This window comes from Oenanthe melanoleuca, chromosome 5 (assembly GCF_029582105.1).
Source record: "Oenanthe melanoleuca isolate GR-GAL-2019-014 chromosome 5, OMel1.0, whole genome shotgun sequence".
Taxonomy (NCBI): Eukaryota; Metazoa; Chordata; class Aves; order Passeriformes; family Muscicapidae; genus Oenanthe; species Oenanthe melanoleuca.
Window position 1 is genome coordinate 24,798,797 of NC_079339.1, and position 20,567 is coordinate 24,819,363.

General features: G+C 39.1%; 1 protein-coding gene across 1 annotated transcript; it reads left to right on the plus strand.

The window, feature by feature from the left end:
- The first annotated feature begins 152 nt into the window (after positions 1 to 152).
- Positions 153 to 18,879, plus strand: CHP1 (calcineurin like EF-hand protein 1). Its single transcript, XM_056493574.1, has 7 exons — positions 153 to 416; positions 6,443 to 6,515; positions 13,434 to 13,514; positions 14,699 to 14,826; positions 15,721 to 15,782; positions 16,728 to 16,850; positions 17,250 to 18,879. The coding sequence occupies exons 1-7, from the start codon at positions 350 to 352 to the stop codon at positions 17,301 to 17,303; spliced, it is 588 nt and encodes a 195-aa protein (XP_056349549.1). The 5' UTR covers positions 153 to 349; the 3' UTR covers positions 17,304 to 18,879.
- The last annotated feature ends 1,688 nt before the right edge of the window (positions 18,880 to 20,567 follow it).

Sequence of the window (20,567 nt, forward strand, 5' to 3'; positions counted from 1 at the left end):
GCGCCGGGCCGTGGGCGGGTGGGCCCGGCCGGGCTGTGAGGGGCGGGAGGCGGGCGGGAGGCGGGCGGGCCCGGCCGGGCTGTGCGGGGCGGGAGGCGGGCGGGAGGCGGGCGGGCCCGGCCGGGCTGTGCGGGGCGGGGTCGAGGCGGGCGGGGCGGGGCCGGGCCGGGCGGAGGCGGCGGGCGGGGCCGCGGCAGTCGCTGCGCGCTCGCCTTCCGCCTCAGAGCAGCGGGGCGGCCGCGCTCGGGCCTGTGCCGGGGGCGGCTGAGGCAGCGCCGTCGCTGCTGTTCGGCTGCGTAACTCTTCCCGCGGCCCCTCCCTTCCCTTCCCCTCGGGCCCAGCGGCGGCGATGGGTTCCCGGGCGTCCACTCTGCTGCGGGACGAGGAGATCGAGGAGATCAAGAAGGAGACGGGCTGTGAGTGCGGGGGCCTGGGCGGAGCGGGGCGGGACGTGCGGCGGCGTCGGCGGCCGGAGCGGGGCCGCTCGCAGCCCCTCGGAGCGGGGGCCCTGCCCTGCCCTGCCCGGCGGTGCCGCGGCGTTCGCCTCGGGGCAGCGCCCGGTGCCGCCGCCCGCAGCCCCCGGGGCCGGACGTGTCTGGCAGGCCCGCGGAAACCTGGGAAGCGCCTCTCGCTTCCCCCCCTCCGCTGCCGGTAGCAGCAGCGAGATCCCAGCGGGATAGAAGGGAAGCAGTGCTCTTGGTGTGTGCAGTATTGTATTCGGTCGGAGGAAACTCCTTGGGTTTTGAAGAGTTGTCTGTCTCGATGTCTGGTGCTGAGTTTCTCTCAGTTTTTTACCCAAAGAAATTGTCGTTGGATAGTAAATTTTTTTCCAAGTCTTATTTGTTTCATGGGCTAGTGCTAAAGTTGCTGTAAGGGTATTCAGGATGAATGCTGAGTGGCATTTAAACCGTAAAGGAAGTAACGTAACTTGTGAGAGATAAGTGTTATTAACTAAAAAAAAGTGAAAATTCCTGTACTAGTCAGCAACTAGGAGAGCATTATTTAAGCTGGACTCTAATGTTTAGATACTTTACCCTACAATATTTGATCGAGTTGTTTTCCATAAACATAAAATATCTTAGAGAAGCTCAAACTCCAGTGTTGTTAATTTGCCTGATAGCATGATTGCCTGAGAGTTCTAGCAAAGACTAAATGATAATAAATGGAGGATGCCCTCCTGACTAGCTGGGGAGCAGAGGTCATAATATCACAGGTATCACTTTGCTGTTTAGTTCCCCTAGGAAACTTCTCAGGTCAACATGCTATGCCCAGCTGACCCAGTTTTCCTTCTGAATATGCTTTCTGATCTGTTCTTGCTACTTGAAAATGCTTTCTTCAGTTTTCTTTCCAATATAAATGATATAATATATTCTTTTAAGTGTTAGTTTATTTGTATCAGGAAAATGAGTGGGTACAGAAAAGGAGTAGATTAAGACGGCACTGGTGCTAGTGTAGTGGCAGGCTGAGTGAGTTAACATAGTTTCCATGATCCTTTTTCCATCTGTCATGAAAACTTATAGGAAGACTGTGATAAACAAGCAGGAATGTCCAAGTCTGCTTATCCAGCAACAATTTTCTGTGATTTTTTTTCTTTTTAATCACATAGATCATGGAGTAAAAGTAGTCTCTTCTGATTTATAAAGATGCTTCAAAACCTAAACCCTAAATCAGAAGATTTTACCTTTTTCCTCATGCTGCTACTTGATTTATTGTCTGAGGTATTTTATTCCTAAAAGTTTACTTATGTGATAGTTAAATAAATACCATTAAGATGGCTGTATAGGCATCCTAAGCAATAAATCTGCTTGAGTCTAGTTAGCCTCTAAATGCTTTTCTTGTATCATCAGAGGGTAATCAAAACTGTGACTGGTGGGTTTCAGCTTTGTGACCCGAGGTCCTTTCATTTTCCTGTGTTTTTATCTAGTCAATTTTATAAGCAATACCACTTTGTTAATCAACCATTGCTAATCTCTGACTCATGCTTGCTTATAAGTCATCACAGTGTGTCTCATTGACTTTATCAATCATTTTCTTCTTCTCCTCAGTCTGTAACTGCTGTTTAGGAATATGATTTTTCTCTGCTTTTTATACTTCTCTAGGCAGATGGAAAATTCCACTAAGCTGTTAGCACTGTTATACACTTCATATAGGTGAAAATATTTATAGAAGGTGGGGAAAAAGCCCAAACAATGGTTATCTGGATCAAAGTTCACAGGCAGAATGCTAAGGTAGTTTTACTGAATAGACTGCTGTGGTCTGTTGGAAACTTGATGCTGAGGGTACTTTAGCTACTGAAGAGTTTGGGAAAGGGACTTTGTAGACATGAAAACATCTGGCAACATTACAAGTCCATCTTGAATTGATGGTCTGATAAGTGCTTGCAAGGATTCTTTTTTGGCCTCTTGATTGTGAAATGTGTTTTCTACAGTTCATCTGGGGTAAATGTGCAGCACTGAGTAAAATATTTAAGCAATTTGATTGAGTTTAATTCTGGAATTATATAACTTCTTCTCAATTTCATGTACCACAAAACTGAATAGCTAATGATACTGACATGACTGAGAAACTGTATGTTAATGTTCTTTAGAACATGAAGAACGTGTCTTTTAGAGCACTTGAAGCATAGTCTTTCAAAAACCATGCAATGCCACAATCTCTTGAATGAAATTTGCTTGGATTAAAATTCTGGAGTTTTTTGTGGTAGTGAAAAGCACTTTGTATCATAAGTTCAGAGACATCTGCATAGGTAATGCATCAGCTTCTCAGCAGCAGGTATGAAGCCTGAAGTTGGCAGTCCTAACTCTCACATGATGTCTGGAAATTGTTTGCTTTGCATAGAAACATTTTGAAATTTGAGCACGAAAGCACCTTGAAGTCGTCCTAGTTGCTTTGATATTTCATTAACAACTACTAAAAAGAAGAAAGATGAGAGGCCCAAGATGTTGCTGGTCTGCATTCTGTTGCAAACTTTTGGAGAGCCATTGGAATGTAATAGTATTCAAAATATTTGGTTCACACCTTTTTTTTTCCATGCTTTGAGGCACTCTACCTAATGATTAATAGTACACTAATGCTTGTACCTAAATTTAGGAGAAAAAAATGTTTGCATGGTAGCAGATAGAAAAATATATAAATATCCATCAGAAAAATCTACTAAGTTTATAAATATATTTATATGAGTTTATGCTACTGTTGTAGACAAGATTGTCTAATAGCTAAAAACTTTACAATTATTTAATGTAAGTAAAATAGAGGGAGCAACTCTTAATTTAGAGGTCTTGACCCTAAATTTTTAGAAGAACCTTAGTGGGGTAGCAGTATCGATAAAATGGTGTTTCAGCTAGTTTTAAGTCTTAACCTTGGATTTTCGAGAAGCAGTCATAAATTGCAGATCTTAAATCTCCTGTGGTATTCAGGAGAATCTTTGTTTGTTTGCAAATGCACTGAAAAATGTCCAGTGACACAGCTTTTGTGAGGGATGAGAGCCAAAAGGAAATTACGCCAGAGCACAGTAGTGAACCTGAATCATCCTCCTTTTTCACAGAGCTATGATAAGCTTTTTGTCTAGGATGACGTTAATGAAAATATCACTTCTCCTGTCAACAGCTACGTACTATTTCTCACATGCTAGCTGTTACAGAGGTGTTCCAAAAATGGAGATGCTGACAGCAGTTTGGGAATGGTAGCTGAGTAGAATTCTCATCACCTTCTTTGTTTACAGGGAAGAGTGGGAGTATGGGGCTTCTAAAAGGAGATTTAGCTTCAGCCTTCTTTTTTTCATCATCAGTTGTTGTTTTGGTCTCTGAAACATTAGATCAGAAATGCAGAAGGTTGAAGTCTTTAGAGTACTGGTACTTGTTTTCTGTATGTGTGTTGCTTAACTTGAAAGTAAGCAAATGGCCCAGTCTGATTGTAGAGAAGTTGCCTTAGGTGAAACTGAGCAAATTGCCCAATCCTATGCAAAGAATGAAAGGTACTGAGGAGACAGGAAGGCTGGGGGGGTTGTGTGAGAAAACCCAGTTGCTGGCAGGTCATGCTAAAAGAGGGAATTGTTGAACCTAAACAAATAGCCTCGAGAAAGAACAAACCTGAAAAAAGAATGTGCCTCAATTGTCATAGATTAAAATATGCTGTGCAACCTCTTCCCAAGTAAGTTAGAGCAAGTAAGAGAAGCATTGTGCATGTCCTGGTGAAGGCTTTTTAAACTACTAAATCTGAATATTACATTAAGTCCTAGTTTAACATTGTAGACAATCACAGCTTTACTGAGTAAACATTAACATTCAACTCAGTCTTATTTCATGTATTTATTAACTTCATCAGAAGAGACTGAAAAGCCAAGATCTCCTGTAGGGCCTTGTTGTGGTTTAACCTCAGCTGACAACTAAGTACCACACAGATGCTTTCTTATTCCCTGTCAAGGTGGGGGCAGAAGCTGGGGGAGAGGGGAAGTAAAACCCATGGGTTGAGATAAGAACAGTTTAATAATTGAAAGAAAGTAAAATATAATAGTAATTTTAAAATGTTATTGATAACAATGATAATACTAATTATAATGAAAAGGGGATAGAAAGAGAAATAAAATCCAAGAAAGATAAGCACACAGAACAACTACTGTTGACCAATCCCCAGCCTGTCCCCAAACAGCAGTTGGCCCTCCTGCCCAATTCCCTCAGTATAGACTGGACATGATCTTCTGTGGTACAGAAGATCCCTATGGCCAGTTTGGATCAGCTGTTCTGCCTGTGCTCCCTCTCATCTTTTTGTGCACCTCCTCGCTGGCAGAGCCTGGGAAGCTGAGAAGCCCTTGGCTTAGGGTAAGCACTACTTAGCAACAGCCAAAACAACAGTGTGTTGTCAACATTATTCTCCTATGAAATCCAAAAACCACAGCACTGTACCAGTTACTAAGAAGAAAATGAACTCTGTCCCAGCTGAAACCAGGACAAGCATTCTTTCAGTGTTAAAGGAATTGCTATTCCATATAGGTTTATCCCACTCACATCACAGACTAAAGATATAGTTATCTAACATCTTGAGTTGTCTAGTACCTTGGTAATGTTGACACAGTTATGCTGAACTTAATATTGCCTTTGTAATTTGTGTTTCAAACTGCAGATTCAAAGTCTGCAATAACTTTCTGCTTGCTTTGTATCCAACTCCTTCTCAACTTTCTTTAGAAATAGGCTTATTTTTAATTTTTAATTCTGTGTCCTAGAAGCCTGGAAATTAATTTTTTGAGCAATTGGCTTCTGGGTTCGGTGCAAAGGGTTACAGTGAATGGGGTAACACCAGTCACTAACAGGGTTCTGCAGGACTCCATTTCAGGGCTGGTTCTCCTTAACACCTTTGTAAACAACTTGGGTGCAGGACTTGAAGGCATACAAAATAAGTTTGCCAGTGGCACTAAATTGGGAGGAGCTGTTGACTCCCTCGAAGGCAGAGAGATCTTAACAGAGGGCTAGGCACCAAAGTATTCCTGGTTTAATGCAGGAGCTAAAAAATACTACTGAATTTAATAATAAATCTATCTTTGGCTCCGAGTTCTGGAATACAAGCCTTCCTCATCTCTGCTCTCTGGTCACCAGTGATAGGGACCTGAGGGAAATGCATGAAACTCTGACAGGGGAAGTTTAAGTTGGATGTTAGGACAAGGTTCTTTACCCAGAGAGTGAATGGGCACTGGAACAGGCTCCGCAGGAAAGTGGTCATGGCACCAGCCTGACAGAGCTCATGAAACGTTTGGACAATGCTCTCAGGCACATCACAGGTGTGATTCTTGGGGATGGTGCTGTGCAGGGCAAGGAGCTGGGTCCCTTCCAAGTCAGGTTATTCTCTTACTCTATGAACCTCAAAATGTTCAGATTTCAGCAGTCCTGTAAAGCAAGAAAAGTAAAGTAAAAATTAAAGCCTCTCTGACCACTTTCCAGATGCAGAGAAACTGAGTTCACTTTCCATCTTTAGGTGGAGAAAAGACAGTGAGAGTAGAGATAAGCAAAAGAGAAGGAAAGGTACTATAGCAGGGGTCTTTAGTGTCATGAATGATATAGAGGTCATCAATGTATGCTTTGTTCAGATTATTTCTAGCCATAAAGGAATTAAAGGAAATAAAATGGATCTGTAAATCAAATAGTTTTTAATTGACATTTACTGAGTCAGATAACAAAAAATTGTTAGAGATTAAAAACAGAAATGGGTAGAAGACAAGAGTTAGACAGATATTTGAAGAATGAGCTAATTTAAAGATTCTTGAATATTAAACTGTGATTTATAGCTCACAAAGTCCCTAAATGCTCATTGTCATGTGCTTTCAATGTAACTGGTTCTGTGTGAACTCTTTTTTGAACACAGCTTCTGGCAACAGCGCAGTTCAGTGTAATGAGGTCTGCTCCTATGAGGAATCATTGACATGCTAATTTGTCATATTTCTTTTTTTCTTCAGTCTCCCACAGTCAAATCACCCGCCTGTACAGTCGCTTCACCAGCCTGGACAAAGGAGAAAATGGCACTCTTAGGTGGGTAATTCAGCTGTACTTGCATTGGCACATCTGTGTTGGTGGCTTGCTGTTGCAGGATGTCTGTGTGTTTTTCTCACTGAGGCTGTTGCAGCCAGTTCTTTCATACCTACTGTCTACATGCAAGGTTCAATTGTTGAGTGGAGGTGCTCTAAGTACTAACTGTCTTTACTGCAGTGTTGAAGGTTTGTAGTAGTTATAGGAGAAAGTTCAGATTTTGTATTCAAAGTCTTAAAAATGTTCAGAATTGTGAAGCAACACTTTTAGATTGTTATTTCTTACCTTCCTTTATATGATGCTTCTACTGTTTGTTATGAGAATGGTTCTGCTGTGTCATCTTTATCCTGGCTTTCATAAGAAAAAAGACCTATACTTGCTTGTTCCTGATATCCAATGTCTTTAAACACTACTTGGATCTGCAATCCATTTACTGTACTTAACTCTGCACCTCTTGTTGAACACTCATATCTATTAGTATGCTCAAAAATAAAAAAAAGAGCTGGAACCAAATCACTGTAACTAAGCGAACATTCTATTATTTAAAGTGGTAGTACAGGACATTCCAAGTTCTTTAGTGTGTGTTTCCTATCTACAGTTCAAAAACTACAGAAGTAAACTGGTTTCTTACACCTTAGTCAAATAAAGATGCAAAATATTTTTCATTTTGGTGGACCAAGTCTGCTGGAAAGAGTATTCTCAGCCAAAAGGTAAACTGTGGTTAGATGATAGCCTGTTAAAATATATCTCTGCCTGCTGTCATTTTGTAGCCTTCCTTACTCTCATGGATTTTGTTTCCCATTCACCATATAGCCACAGTGCACAGGAAATCTGGAAAAGAATGCAGGAGAGAGTAGGAAGGGGAAAAGCTCTTATGGAGCCAAATCTCATGTTAAGCTACAGCATCTAAATTTCTTTCAGAGCAGCTCTATCCCAGTCAAATTCGGGGATACAGACATCACCTGAGGTTTTATATGTGATCTTGTAAAATGTGACTGTAGGATGCTCTATAAACCCAGAAAAACTATAGGCCTACCTATAAATCAACCTAACTGTAATGCTGGAATCACCTCTTAAAAGATCAGAGTGGCAAGCTGTAAGATACATGGTCTTTGGCAGTACTTTGGGCTTACTGCAATTTCCTTTCCTGAAGGAAATGTGCAGTTCCTTCTGGTGCCACAAATTGCTGACTTCTCAGCATTTAAGTTATTGGATGTGGAATTGTATGGTAAACAGGACTACAGAGTGATTATTTTGGGTTAAAAAAACTCTTCCTCTCCTTTTGCCTTGTGTAGTTTTTGAAGCTGATTGACTCCAGTGATTTGGACTGTACTGTAAATTTCTAGACGTGCATAGCTTAAGTCTAGATGCTGAAGCTAAATGGATTGTGCATGTAAAAAATTTGCTTGGGATGGGATATGCAGGAACTTCCAAAAGCTCATTCTGACACTAAAACCAATGCATTATATAAATTGTAGCATTGGCAATTCTGATATAGACATTAGCTGATGAGATTGTGGATAAGGTTAATATTCCTTATGTTTAAAATTATTTGGAAAAGAACATAAACAGCCTTTTCAAACTTGGTATGTGAGTTTAATATTCATTGATGAATAAAGGTGATGGCTACTGGATTAGTCTAGCACAATTTGAACCTAGGACATGTTCTTCCTCAACTCTTCTGTGTTCTCCTCCAACACTAAATTCACTTATTGAATCCTGAACTAAATGTCAGAGTGACTGTACTCAGTTTATGTAAGAGGAGTAGTAATTGATTAAATATGCTATGAATGTCTGTTGCACAACGCTCAGTTTCACAGCATTATGCATCAGGAGGAGGTAGACTTCCATTGTTGATAATCATGTGGTACTTAGGAAAGGAAGTGGAGGTGGTTTGGAAAATCCCAGCAACTGTGCGTGTTATCATCTCCTAACTTGCAGTCTTGGCCCCTAAGCATAGCCCACTCTTAAGCATGTCTGACTGAAGAGTGGCATTCAATTTTTAAACTTGTTCTGGTACCCACAAAATGCAGATACTATTAAGTTTAAGTAATGGAAAACTACTTCCTAAAAAATAAAGATTGAGGAGAGAGTAAGAACTACAGCTTGGAAGGTCATAGATGTTGGTTTCTGAGATACAGATCAAAGAGAACTTGCTGCTTTAAGACAAGTAAGAAGTTATCACCTGCTTACTACCACCAGTTTAGAGGGTATGTCTTCTGTTTGTTTCCTGTGAGCAAGATTTATTGTTTCCGTAAGGATGACTTATACCTTTGACTTACAAATCAAACATGACAAAATCAGTCATGTGACCATGATTAGGAAAAGAAATGTTTGTTAGTTCTTTATGGCATGAAAAAAATCTTTAAATGTGTACCACTCTTCTGAAGAAGAGCAAGAAAAGAGCACTTTGTACAGAAGATCTGGTAGATGATAATTAATCCTGGTAGCTCTGGAACTATAATCAGAAGCAGAAATCTTTCATAGCCAGATGTTTATACCCAGTGTACCTATGTGCAATTTCAAGGCACTTTGTTTTTAAAAAGTTATATAAATGAAATATTAGAGATGGTTATTGATAAATACAAAACTTGGTCTTCAAAAAGTTTTTGGTTTTTTTTCCTCTCACATATTTATTCTCTAAGAGACTACAGCCATTTTTATCTGTAAAGGTAGAACTGTCAGGCTTACCTTCGCCTTTCTTTAAAAGTGTAGAAAAATTTTGTATTTTTCCTTAGCTTCACTTTTTCTAAACAAAATGAGTAAGTTCCCTCAGACTTGCAGCATCTGAACAAAACTGTTGGAAAAGACAGGACAAAAATGTTCCTGAAAATTCTTTTGTCAACTTGGATTTCAATATTGTGACATGCTGAGTTGCCAAAACAAAAGATTGATACCCTTGGTTCCATACACATCTAAATTATGAAATCTGGAACATGCTTGTTGTGTCTACATCCTAACTATAGCTCAGGAGGAAAACAGTGTGCATGTTTCCTTACTTACATGCTGATTTCCAGTATGAGGAAATAGTATAGCATGAACAGAGTAAGTATGTGATTGCTTAGTGAGTCTCCCTATTGGGCTGGTACTGTAGTGTACACCACACAAGAATACCTTTGTTCCAAAGTTTATCTACTAGTAAGTAGCTCTAGACAGACGTGTAGAGAGCTATAAAAGGAGGTACTGTCTAAACTGCTGTCTTCTCATGTAACTTTTGTATGGCACCTCCCGCTTAATACTAGTTTCTTGGGCACTGGGGAAAAGACAGGTTAAGCCCTTGAGAAGTAGTTTTTACTGTACAGTAATTGGTATAGCCTGGTAAGCATGGAAGGAGGAAGGAAGGGAAAATGTTCTGAAAGCTGGTTGGTAGCTACAGAGAATAGACACACTGAGCTGTTTATGCGTGTCTCATGTTTATGAAAGCTATTCACATGTGTCTGCTGGAGAACTTCAGAAAGACTCTGATCCTGAGAGAAGGGTAACATGAGCCAGCCAGGCCATCTGTCAGTCTTTGTCAGCTGACTGAACCATCTGGGTCTGGAAAGATGTCAGGCTTGTTCTTATTAGTTCAAATAGATACTGCAAGATTGCAAAATGTAAAAGCTATAGCTCTCTGAATGTGGAGTTCTTTACTTTTGCACAAGAAAATGCAAAGCATTTTTAGCTTTATCTAAAATAGAAAAGACAGGAAGGATATGGGTTTGGATTGGAAAAGACAGGGTACAATAGTAGTCTATAGTTGCATCTTCAACCACACTTTTTGTATGCTGCCTTTTTTCTTTCCTTCCTTATTGCTCATATAATTATCACCTTTTTGCATACTTCTTGGCCTTATGTTTATAAACCAATTAGTGCTGTGATATTAAGCAACTTTTAACGTTCATGTAGAGCATGTGTAAGGATGGAGTTAGATGAGATGGATGAGGCAATCCTGAAGATGGGGGATATTGGTATTCTTTGCCCATAACTTCTCCATGCTTCCAGTGCCTCATTGTCAGCTGTGGTCTTCTTAGTTTTTATTTGAAGTTTTTGAACTTCAAGTTGTGAATTCAACAGGAAGCTAATGTTAGAACACCAAAAGGTTAGATGAATGACAAAAGTGATTTTATCAAGGGAAGGGAGCAGTGGAACCTCTTCAGCAGTAACCTCTTAAATCTTTTTGACCAGCTTGCATGATACACCTTACTGCTTTTAATTATTTCCCTTCTTCAGGTAATTTCTTGGTACCTGTATCCTCTGGGCATCTTTCCTCTACCACATCTGGTGTGCATGTATGTGGGGTTTTTTTTTCTTTCCATTAATTTACTTTCCCTCAGCTCTAGATACCTCTCCTCATCCCTGGTGAGGGAATAATGTTTTGCTACCATCTAGAAGTAACAGAAGAATGAACAACCATAAATGGAAGGGAAAAAAAAGGTCTTGTAGGCTTTGGGATAAGGCAGAACCATCTTTACAGTTGGGATCTGCTCTGTGCCTAGGAGGGAATACTCATGCTTAGGAATACTTGTCTTCTTAGAATCTAGTTATTCTTTGCTGCATATTGCACCTTATTGTGAATACACTGGCATATGTATTAAATGGCTGGCCTGCATAGTGTTATCATACAATTAAAGATTGCTTTGCCTGTTGCATTTAAGCAAAGATTTCATAAGAGCCAGGTTCATGGGAAGATACCTTAGAAGAGCCTTGTTGCCCATAAACACATAAGAAGTAGAGGGTATTAAATTTCTTGTAAGTGCCAGTTTCAGCCAGGTGAAGTTGGTTCCTAATGACTGCAGGAAAGCTTAGCTTTATAAAGAGAGAATAACTTACCTCACATTCATTTGCTTTTATGGCAGTTGCAGCTATTTCAGTTATAATACACACTCAGTAATGTGCTCTTAATAAGCAAAAGTGCTCTATTGCAACCCTGATAATGACAGAACAAATAGATTTGAAACCAGGGAGTTATTTGTGGTTAATTGTTAATCTCCTGTTAGAAAACAGAATCACTGGAGGCTGAAATGCCAAGTGCCTACTGAGGCTGAATACTAAAAAGTCATGATATGCCAGGAAAATTTCTGAAGCATTAGGATTTTGCTCTATGTGAAAGAGAGGGCAGCTGCTGCTTTTAGGTTATAAAGTTAGCATTGACATTGAAGTTCTGCTGTTAAAATATTGTTATTAGGACATAGGCTTTCCACATCACTGCATCTCCTGCTTAAATCACTAATGCATACTTTGCCCTTCAGCAATAGCTTAAAATGCAGCAGTCCTGAAGGGTCTGGTAACAAGCTGATCATGCTAAACAGATGTTAACTTTGCCTATTAAAAATAGCACTGACCTGGTCAGAGCAGAAGTTTGCTGGGATAACTTAAAAATAAGGTCTGGTTGCTCTGTTAGGTCAGACAGTTTAACCGTGTCGTAACAGATGCACTGGAATTAGGAGTCTTAACAGTGCTGTGGTGGTGACTGGGTGCAAAAAGTGCTTTAGAATACGTTTAAAACTAGAACATCTTGCTTCTCTGCCTTTCCTGAGCTACACTGGTGATAAAGTCAGCCAATTTCTTTTTTACCCTGTCTTTGATATCACAGCATTATAAAAGGCTTTTATGTTTAAATAATCTCAAAATTTATTTGTGTTTATTTTAGTAAGCCAGTTTTTCATGATGAGTTAGACCTTGTTGCCAGTTTAGTTAGTGAGCATAGTTTTCAGAAGTAGCAAACATCCAGTAATCAAGTTTGAGACTTTGACCCCAAATTCAAAACCAGCAGGACTGCATTTGACTTGAAAGGAACTGCCAGTATTTCTGGAGATTGGGCAGGAAATGTCAAGTTATGCATCCAGACAGAATAGGATGGGAATTTTTTATAGCTTAACCCCCTTGCTGTTTGCAATTTAAAATCTAGATGATTATGAAGTACATCTTGTAGTAACTCATAAGTTGTTGTGTTCTATTTTAAGGAAAAACAAATCAACCAAACCTGCTCACTAAGACACATTTGGTGTCTGCCTTGGTCACACCAAGATTACCCGCCTTCCTGTCACTGACAGTCTGTTAGGTTGAAAGAAAAGAGAAAGTACTAGTGCAATTCTAATAGGAAAATGAAGCTGTGTTAATGTCATACTGTTCTAAAATGTGTATGCAGTACAACTCATGATGTCTTTCAGATCAGAAGAATAAGAGTGTAAGCATAACTGTGTTTATATTGTGCTATGTACATACAATCATGACCAGAAAAGAGAATGGCTGGCAAGAGCAGTGAGTATGTGCCTCTACTGGTGAAATTATATCTGGTGTACCGGTGCCTGTAAAAGTGTAGATTTGCCAGTTTAAAATAGGAGTATTGTTTGGTTGAATCTGAAATAATCTGAAATTTGGCACTTATTATAAAACACAGATTTATTGCATAAACAAACTAAAAAATCTATTAGAACATGCTAATGACCTATAGTGTACATGGAGAAGTATGATATTCTTCCAGAATTTGAAATGAGACAGTCTGGAAAAGTCATGATAACTCATATGATTAAGTACCAAAATAATTATTAAAAAACCCCAATCAATATTTTCCTATTGGAGCCATAATTTCTCTCAAAGCAACTTCAGAAACTTTCCTTTTCTTACATTGCAAACTGTAGTTGGAATCTTTACAGTAAGGTTTCTAGCACAAATGATGTTAGTGTCTGAGAAGTGTTGTTAACATGATAAATGAGCACTGCTAGTTTGTAATGCAATTTAGGTTTGGCATTGTCTTTTGCTTTATTTTGTGCCATTAGTCATAAAAAAAACATAATTTAAAAAGTTGCATTTTCAAAGTCACCAAGTGTCTTGCTGCAGAAATAGAATTCCATGGATGTTTTACTGTGAATTCTTTTTAAGCAGCTTCTTCTCTGACTTCAACTTTAAGCTGACTTGTTGTGTTCTTGCTTTACTTAGCCGTGAAGACTTCCAGCGGATTCCAGAGCTTGCCATCAATCCACTCGGAGACAGGATCATCAACGCCTTCTTTCCAGAAGGGTGAGTTTCAACAAACTGAATTTGTGAGCAGGCACAAAATTTGTAGTTTGTCAGAAGTTTTCATGGGAGTGAAATGCTGATAAGTAAAGCACAGAATTTGAATTTACTAATAACCGACCACTTCAAACTTGCCCTGCAGTGTGTGTGCACTAGTGATAGTTCCTGCAGCATTTTTTAATTCTCTAATGAGAAATACTTTACGACTTTACAATACTTTTTAGTGCTTTATTTATTAACAGACTCAGGCTTCTGTCACAGTTTTCCACTCCTCTTCCTAAACTACTGAACACTTTTGAAGAAATTGTATGGACTTTGGTTCTTAAAGCAAACTTGTATCAACAAGTATTCTGTGTAAAGTAGCATTACAATTAACTAATTTTGTCTTACTGTATCTGTACCATTGTTACTAGACTGCCTCTTTTGGTTGGTTGATTTTAGGTTTTTATTACATTTAAGATATAGATTATGACACTTCTAACACAAATACAAAGAGACGATCAAATTTTCAGTATTGTCTCTCTTCCATTATACTCTCTGGATTGTTCTATGGAATCTGCTTTTCCTCTTGAACACAGCTGTCATTACTGATTGATAGAGATTGAATTGTCTAATCAAGTCATCATATCAGGTAAAACCAGGCAGGGCTTACATATCCAGTTCCCACAGAAATTAGAGAAGAGAGCTCTTTGTCAGAGAGCAGTGAGCAATGGCAGCCCCACAGGCAGGAGTCAAGGGTGTCAGCAAAGCTGGAAGGGGTGATGTACTTGCCAAAAAAGGGCACAATCCTGAACACGAAAAACAGAGCATGTCCAGTGACTGTTGTCAGGTCAACCAACAGTCCAGTGCTTGACAGTGCATCAAGTCAATCCAGGGAATCAGGGTCCAGATCAGCAAGATACATAGATACATTTGGCCACAGCAAGAGCATGGGTCAGGGCTTCAGCTTAAACAGACTTTGCAGGAAAGGGAAGCCCACAGTAAGACTTCTCACAGCTTCTTTTTTTACACATCATACTTCATAACAGCATGATCCCAGCTTGCAACAGCATAGGGAACCAAACCCTGGGAAGGTGGGAATGGAAGAGTTCACATGGTGTTGATACTTCTAATATTAATAGTGTTTACTGAAATGAAGAGCCTGTATAAGGTATGCCAAAAACTGACCTGCTGAAATGCTTACACAGAGAGGACCAGGTGAATTTCCGTGGATTCATGAGGACACTAGCCCACTTCCGACCCATAGAAGATAATGAAAAGAGCAAAGACCAGAATGGACCAGAACCACTCAACAGCAGAAGTAACAAGCTCCACTGTAAGAAATGTGAACCTTCTTGTGGAATTAATTATTTTTCTGTCTTCTCTTTGGTTGGGTTGTTTTTTTTTTTTTCTTTTTCCTCCTTAAGAATGGAAGAAAGGGGTTTGGGATCTTCTGCACAGTTATTTCCTGTGGAATAATCTCTTCTAATGCCTGATTTTTTTTTTTTTTTAAATTTACTTGGAAGCTTATCTGTTCAGAATGTCAACAATAGAGCCATTGTTATATCAGAATTTGGTGGAATTGGTTGACTCTATACTTTGCAAAATGTCTCATAACAGAAGTGTTTCAAAATGGTTTGTATTCAAAATTATTTCAGATTAAGAAGCCACGTCCCATACATGAACAAGCTTTTCTTATTTCTCCAGTTTTTCCATATAATAGAGTGTTTTTCCCCACCTTCAGCTGAGCATTTTATTAAGTATTTGGATGTCTGCCTACAGTATATTAGCAGAATGCTTCTTCTTGCTAATCAAAGTTGGCAACAGTCCTTGGAGTACTTAAAATTTTTGTCATATCTTTTCCAGATTTATAGTCAAAGAGAATGAATGGTAATGTAAAAATGGGTGGCTCTGAAATTAAAAGATTGTATGTATCTTAGTGATAATTACTCTTCTATGACTTGGGGTTTTGAGGAAACATCCTGCAAGCAGAGTGCTTGTGAATATAAATTTTTTCCACTATTAGCAATAATGCTGTTCCTGTGTATGGTAATAACACTATATAGAATGGAGCATGAGTTTTATGTGAATTAAAATTTCTAAGCTAATTCTCTTAAAGTAATTTGCAAGTTCTTAGTTTTGTTGTTTTTTTTTTCAGATCAGTCTGTTGTTATGAAGAAAGACAATGGCACTTGAATTCAACTGCTCTTTCTTTCTTTCTTCCCTGTAGTTGCTTTTCGATTATACGATCTAGATAAAGATGACAAGATTTCCAGAGATGAGCTTCTCCAGGTAAATAGCACAGGGCTGCTTTGAATAACTCAGTCATGATGTTCTCTGTGACTTTATACTCACTTAGAAGAGGGGTGTTGCAACAGTTTTCTCAGAAGAACTGCTGGAGTAATGTGGTGGCTTTGCTTACTTCTGCCTTGAAGCTTTATATGGTATGGGACTTTATTCTTATTTGGTAGGCTAGGCAGATCCGGTTGGAAGTGACATCTAAGTATTCAACAAATACATTAAGGTCCTTAAGAACTACCTTCTAAAACTTTCAAAGATGCCCTTAAAAGGATTTCAAAAGGACAGTCACTGAGGTGGATTAGGTTGTTTGCCTGATCCTCTGTGCATCCTCTCTATAGAATAAAACTTACTGAAATTGCAGCAAAGGTAATCAAAGTTCATCAGTGCTGCATTTGTATGGAACTAGGCTTGTGCTAGGAGTAATTACATGCTGCTAATCCTGGGAAGTACACATGGCAATTTGTGGTTCCTGATGTAAGAAAAAGGTTTGCTTTTGACTGGAACTGCCCTCTTCTATCTGCTCAGAAAATGCTTTACTGAATGTGGAGGGTCATGGCAGTTGTCACTGGACCATGTACTTTCAAGATTCCTGTAGGCAAATATCTCAAACAGCATATATTCAATCAAATGCTGGTATGTTTTCTGGGGAAGAAAGTAGAAGCATTGGACAAAATTACTCATTCCTAGTTCCAAAAGTTTTCTCTTGCTTCTGCCTCTTCCTGCTGCCTAGTGAAAAAGCAGGATTCTTTGTCAATAGTGGCTGCAAAAGATACCTGTATTTTCTGAAGGACTTAATGTACAAAGGACAACAGATATTTGGCTAGAAATTACTTCAGTGAAAATCCTGTGTGGTGTTATTTTGACAGTATACACAAAAATAAAGCACTAAGAATACCTTTGTTCCTATGTCAGTGATGGTTGTTTTGTATGCTACAGGTATTACGGATGATGGTTGGTGTAAATATTTCTGATGAACAGCTGGGCAGCATTGCTGACAGGACAATCCAGGAAGCTGATCAAGATGGAGATAGTGCCATCTCCTTTGCAGAATTTGTAAAGGTTTGTAAACTATGTAGTAGTGCTCTAGTCTTGATTTTTGCTCTTCAGTGATTGCTCATGTCCCTTTCTCTACTGTGTTCTCCCTTGTTTTTCCTGGCTGGGAATTACCACACAATCTAGTTTTGGAAATCCAGGCCTTTCTGTGCCGTTGGCAGACTAAAACCACATCAGTTACATTTTGATTGACAGCCTTCTTGTGGCTTTGATGGCTGAAGTTCATTCCCTTGGACAGGCCTTAGTCCTCAATGAGAAACAGCAGTCTCTATCTGATGAAGGACTGGCATTGAATTGAATTGAAGACATCCCACGTTCCTGCCCATTTCCTCAATACTAGAATGAAAAACCTTGTAGGAAAGATGTACAGCAACTTAAAGTAGTTGTTTCTCAATTTTCTTCCAGGTTTTGGAGAAGGTGGATGTAGAGCAGAAAATGAGCATTCGATTCCTTCACTGATGGATGGAGAGCCTATTCCTTTCTACTCCAACTATGTAATGAATAGAACTTCATTTTCTCCTTAGCACCATACCCCAGAGCATTGCTACTGGTGCATATACATCTCCAACCCCTCCCTGATTTGTTCTACCAATCTGAACATTCCCTGTGCAACAGGAACAAAGGGAAATGGCTGCCATGCAACTTGGAAAAGGAGCTTTTTTAATGTTATCCATCCTGGGTTTTTTGCCCTTTATCTTGTCTCCTCCTGCACTACTGTTTCAGTAAAAATGTCTCTCCTTATACACTGCTGTTTAATCTACAAACTGATTCTTCTGAGCTCTGAATCTTAGAATGAAAAAATGGGAACATGCCACAGAAGTGCCCTCTGAAACCTTTTGGAGACAAGCATCTACTCAAATACTAGGTGCATTGATAATTACTCACTTCTGCCATATTACAGCTGCCTTTTTTAAAAAAATATTTTTGCCCCTTTTCTATTTGGCTCTTTACATGCAGATTTGTTTCTTCAGTGCTTCTAAATCTGCCTTTTACTTGAGAACTTCTCAATTTCAATGGCTTCATTGTACAACTAGCACAAATGCATGATGATAGCTTAGAGTACTTTAAAGTACTGTGAATAGATTTTGTTCTTTGTGGAATGAATTCACAGGGACAATAGTAGAATCTATGGTGGGGACAGGCTGTGGTGTTCTCAAAAGGAATAGAAAATTTGCACTATGTCACTTGAACTGTTCCAGTAGCAGAGGCAGAAGCTTGTTTCCTTCGTTTGCATAGCTCTCAGGCTTGACAGCCAGTAGACCATGAAGTGTCCTCTCCACATTGTTTTTGTCTAGGAACCCTCCCCTCATCAGGGTGGTTTTGCTTCTGAAAGTGTAAAATTGTTTACCAGTGTACAAAATGCAAGAAAACTAGTCATGCCAAAATCTCTATTTGTAGTTCTGTAACTGCTCCCTGGTAATAGTGTCATGAAACATGAAATCATGAAACTGATTTCATAGGGGTTCTTTCCCAATTATAGTAGCCTGCATAATGACTAATTATTTATATTTTCCAGTATGAAAGTTCTGGTCTGTTATATTTGTGTTGAGTATGGTAGCTGTATTTAAGAAAGCTCTGGCATAAGAATACAAATTGGGAAAGATCATATTATCCCAGATATTTCAGAATGTATTTCTATACAAATCTCTTTGCAAGTGTAAGATGATTAATACTATTAATGTAAAGCTGATCAATTCAAGAGATTGGAATCCTTGAAGGTTCGATATAACAACTTTCTGTGGCTGGATTGACAAATGATCTCGTGTAGTTCAGCTGGAGCATTCTACAATCTGGGAGATCCTTCCAGTAAAACCAAAAAACCCCGGGAGCTTCTTTATTGAAGAATCGGTGTTATAACTGCTTCTCTGTAATGACACGTGTTAATGTTTCTATAAATACTTACCAGTCTCAAAATCACTGTCAAATGTGCATTTCCTTTTTTCTCTGTTCCTTTAATCATCACTTTTGTTGAAGGATAACTTGCAAGTCTCTGAAGGATTTTATTTGTTTTAAATAAAGGAATTAAAAAGTAAAATGTTGCACTTTACAGTTTTGTGGAGTGCAGCACAGTTCCAGAAAGAATTGTAAATTAAAAACCTTTATTCTGTATGAGAAAGAAACATTAGACTTCTATAACCACCTCATGTAAAATAGGAATGTAACAGTGCCAATGAAAAGTAAAAAATGCTTGTAGGCTTTGTGATTTGCTTAGAAGTAGGTGTTGCTTCTGACACTATAGTTGTAACCTACAGTTGTGCCTTATTGTCCCAGTGAGACTGGATATTGTATTTATCAATCCATAAATAAACCTTCCACTGTATAAACAAAACCAAACCATCCCCCAACTCTTCCTGTATGGCAACCAACTATCCTTCAATTACTGGAAAAGCTAAATACCAGTAAGAATGGTGCTAGCAGGCCTTACAGATCAGTTTCTTATAACAGCTTGTTTTCAGAGTATTGATAATCCTTTATTCTGCTGGCAGAAGCCAGTGCACAACATGAGCTCCAGAAGAGGACATGCAGGGCTTGTTTATGACATTTGTTCCTCCAAGCTCCCACCTCAGATGTCAGATACTTTTGCTAATGTGCTTGAAGGTGAACACAAGAGGTCTTAACAGATGGACTGAAAAAAACCCCCAAAACACAGTCAAATCAAAGAACAACCAACCTTCCTATAATAAAAAAAAAAAAAAAAACAACTCAACTATCAGAATCAAACTTTGCCATTAGCAGAATAAATCACATATAAATAACTATTTTACTCAATATTCTGAAAACTATATATATAAACATCTAATTTAAAAGGCAGGAGACAGAGGAGTTTTAGAAACCTGAGATCTTAAATTTATTAGATTTTAAGTTATTCAAAGCTAAGCTGTATAGCAGATTTCCACAAAAGTAGTATTTTTTGCATACCTGGTTGCTTCTAGAAGTATTTTGTCTTGAGACCAGGTCATCTTGAAGGTGAAAGTGTTGGCAGCTCAGAGGCAGAGCTAAATATTTCATCTTTGTCTTTAGAAAAAGTAGTATAAGGTACAGGATTTTAAATACAGATGAACCATGCTCCAGTCTACTGAGGGATAGTCTCTTTTCAAATCTGCAGCCATGAGTTTGAGAGTGGCTGGAGGCTTCACTGCAGAAATACGTGGTTGCAGCCAGTTACCAGATTATCGTGAGACTGCAGAAAGCAGAAACAGGTTTGGTATCTAATCAGTACTGAAACCTGTAGGCCTGTTAGCCTGACAACTCTGGGAAAAGAAAATAATTGAAATACAGGATTTGACTCATGAAGAGCAGGAATAAAAATCATGTTATTTTCTGTAACTTTACAATAGAACAAAAACCTCCTTTTAGTTCTTTGAAACTGGAACTTTGGTTGTAAATAGATTGTAGAATATTGGAGTTAGCCAAAGTGTTTCATTCCAGTCTGCTCTAAAACGTGACGCGGCAGAAAAGCGTTGTATTAAATGTTTTAACACACGTGTTACGATTTGAGCTAAAGGGCTCGTAGTAATCTGGGATGAATCACGGTGAGACGGGGGTGTTTCTCCAGAGTTTTCTGAATGGGCACGTACTCCTCTTCACACTCTTCAATACATCCACCTGTCAGCCTGAAGCGCAGAATTACCGCTGCTAAAAAAACATTTAAAAAATAATTATTTTTGCGGATGACACAAACCCCGTAGAATGACTGAAGGCAGAACGACTGAAGGCCGCCCT

Excerpts from the sequence above, each read along its gene's own strand:
- CHP1 (XM_056493574.1), top strand. The coding sequence starts at position 350 with ATGGGTTCCCGGGCGTCCACTCTGCTGCGGGACGAGGAGATCGAGGAG. Across the intron at positions 14,827-15,720 it reads CAGAAGTAACAAGCTCCACT|TTGCTTTTCGATTATACGAT; the intron begins GTAAGAAATGTG and ends TCTTCCCTGTAG. Across the intron at positions 15,783-16,727 it reads CCAGAGATGAGCTTCTCCAG|GTATTACGGATGATGGTTGG; the intron begins GTAAATAGCACA and ends TGTATGCTACAG.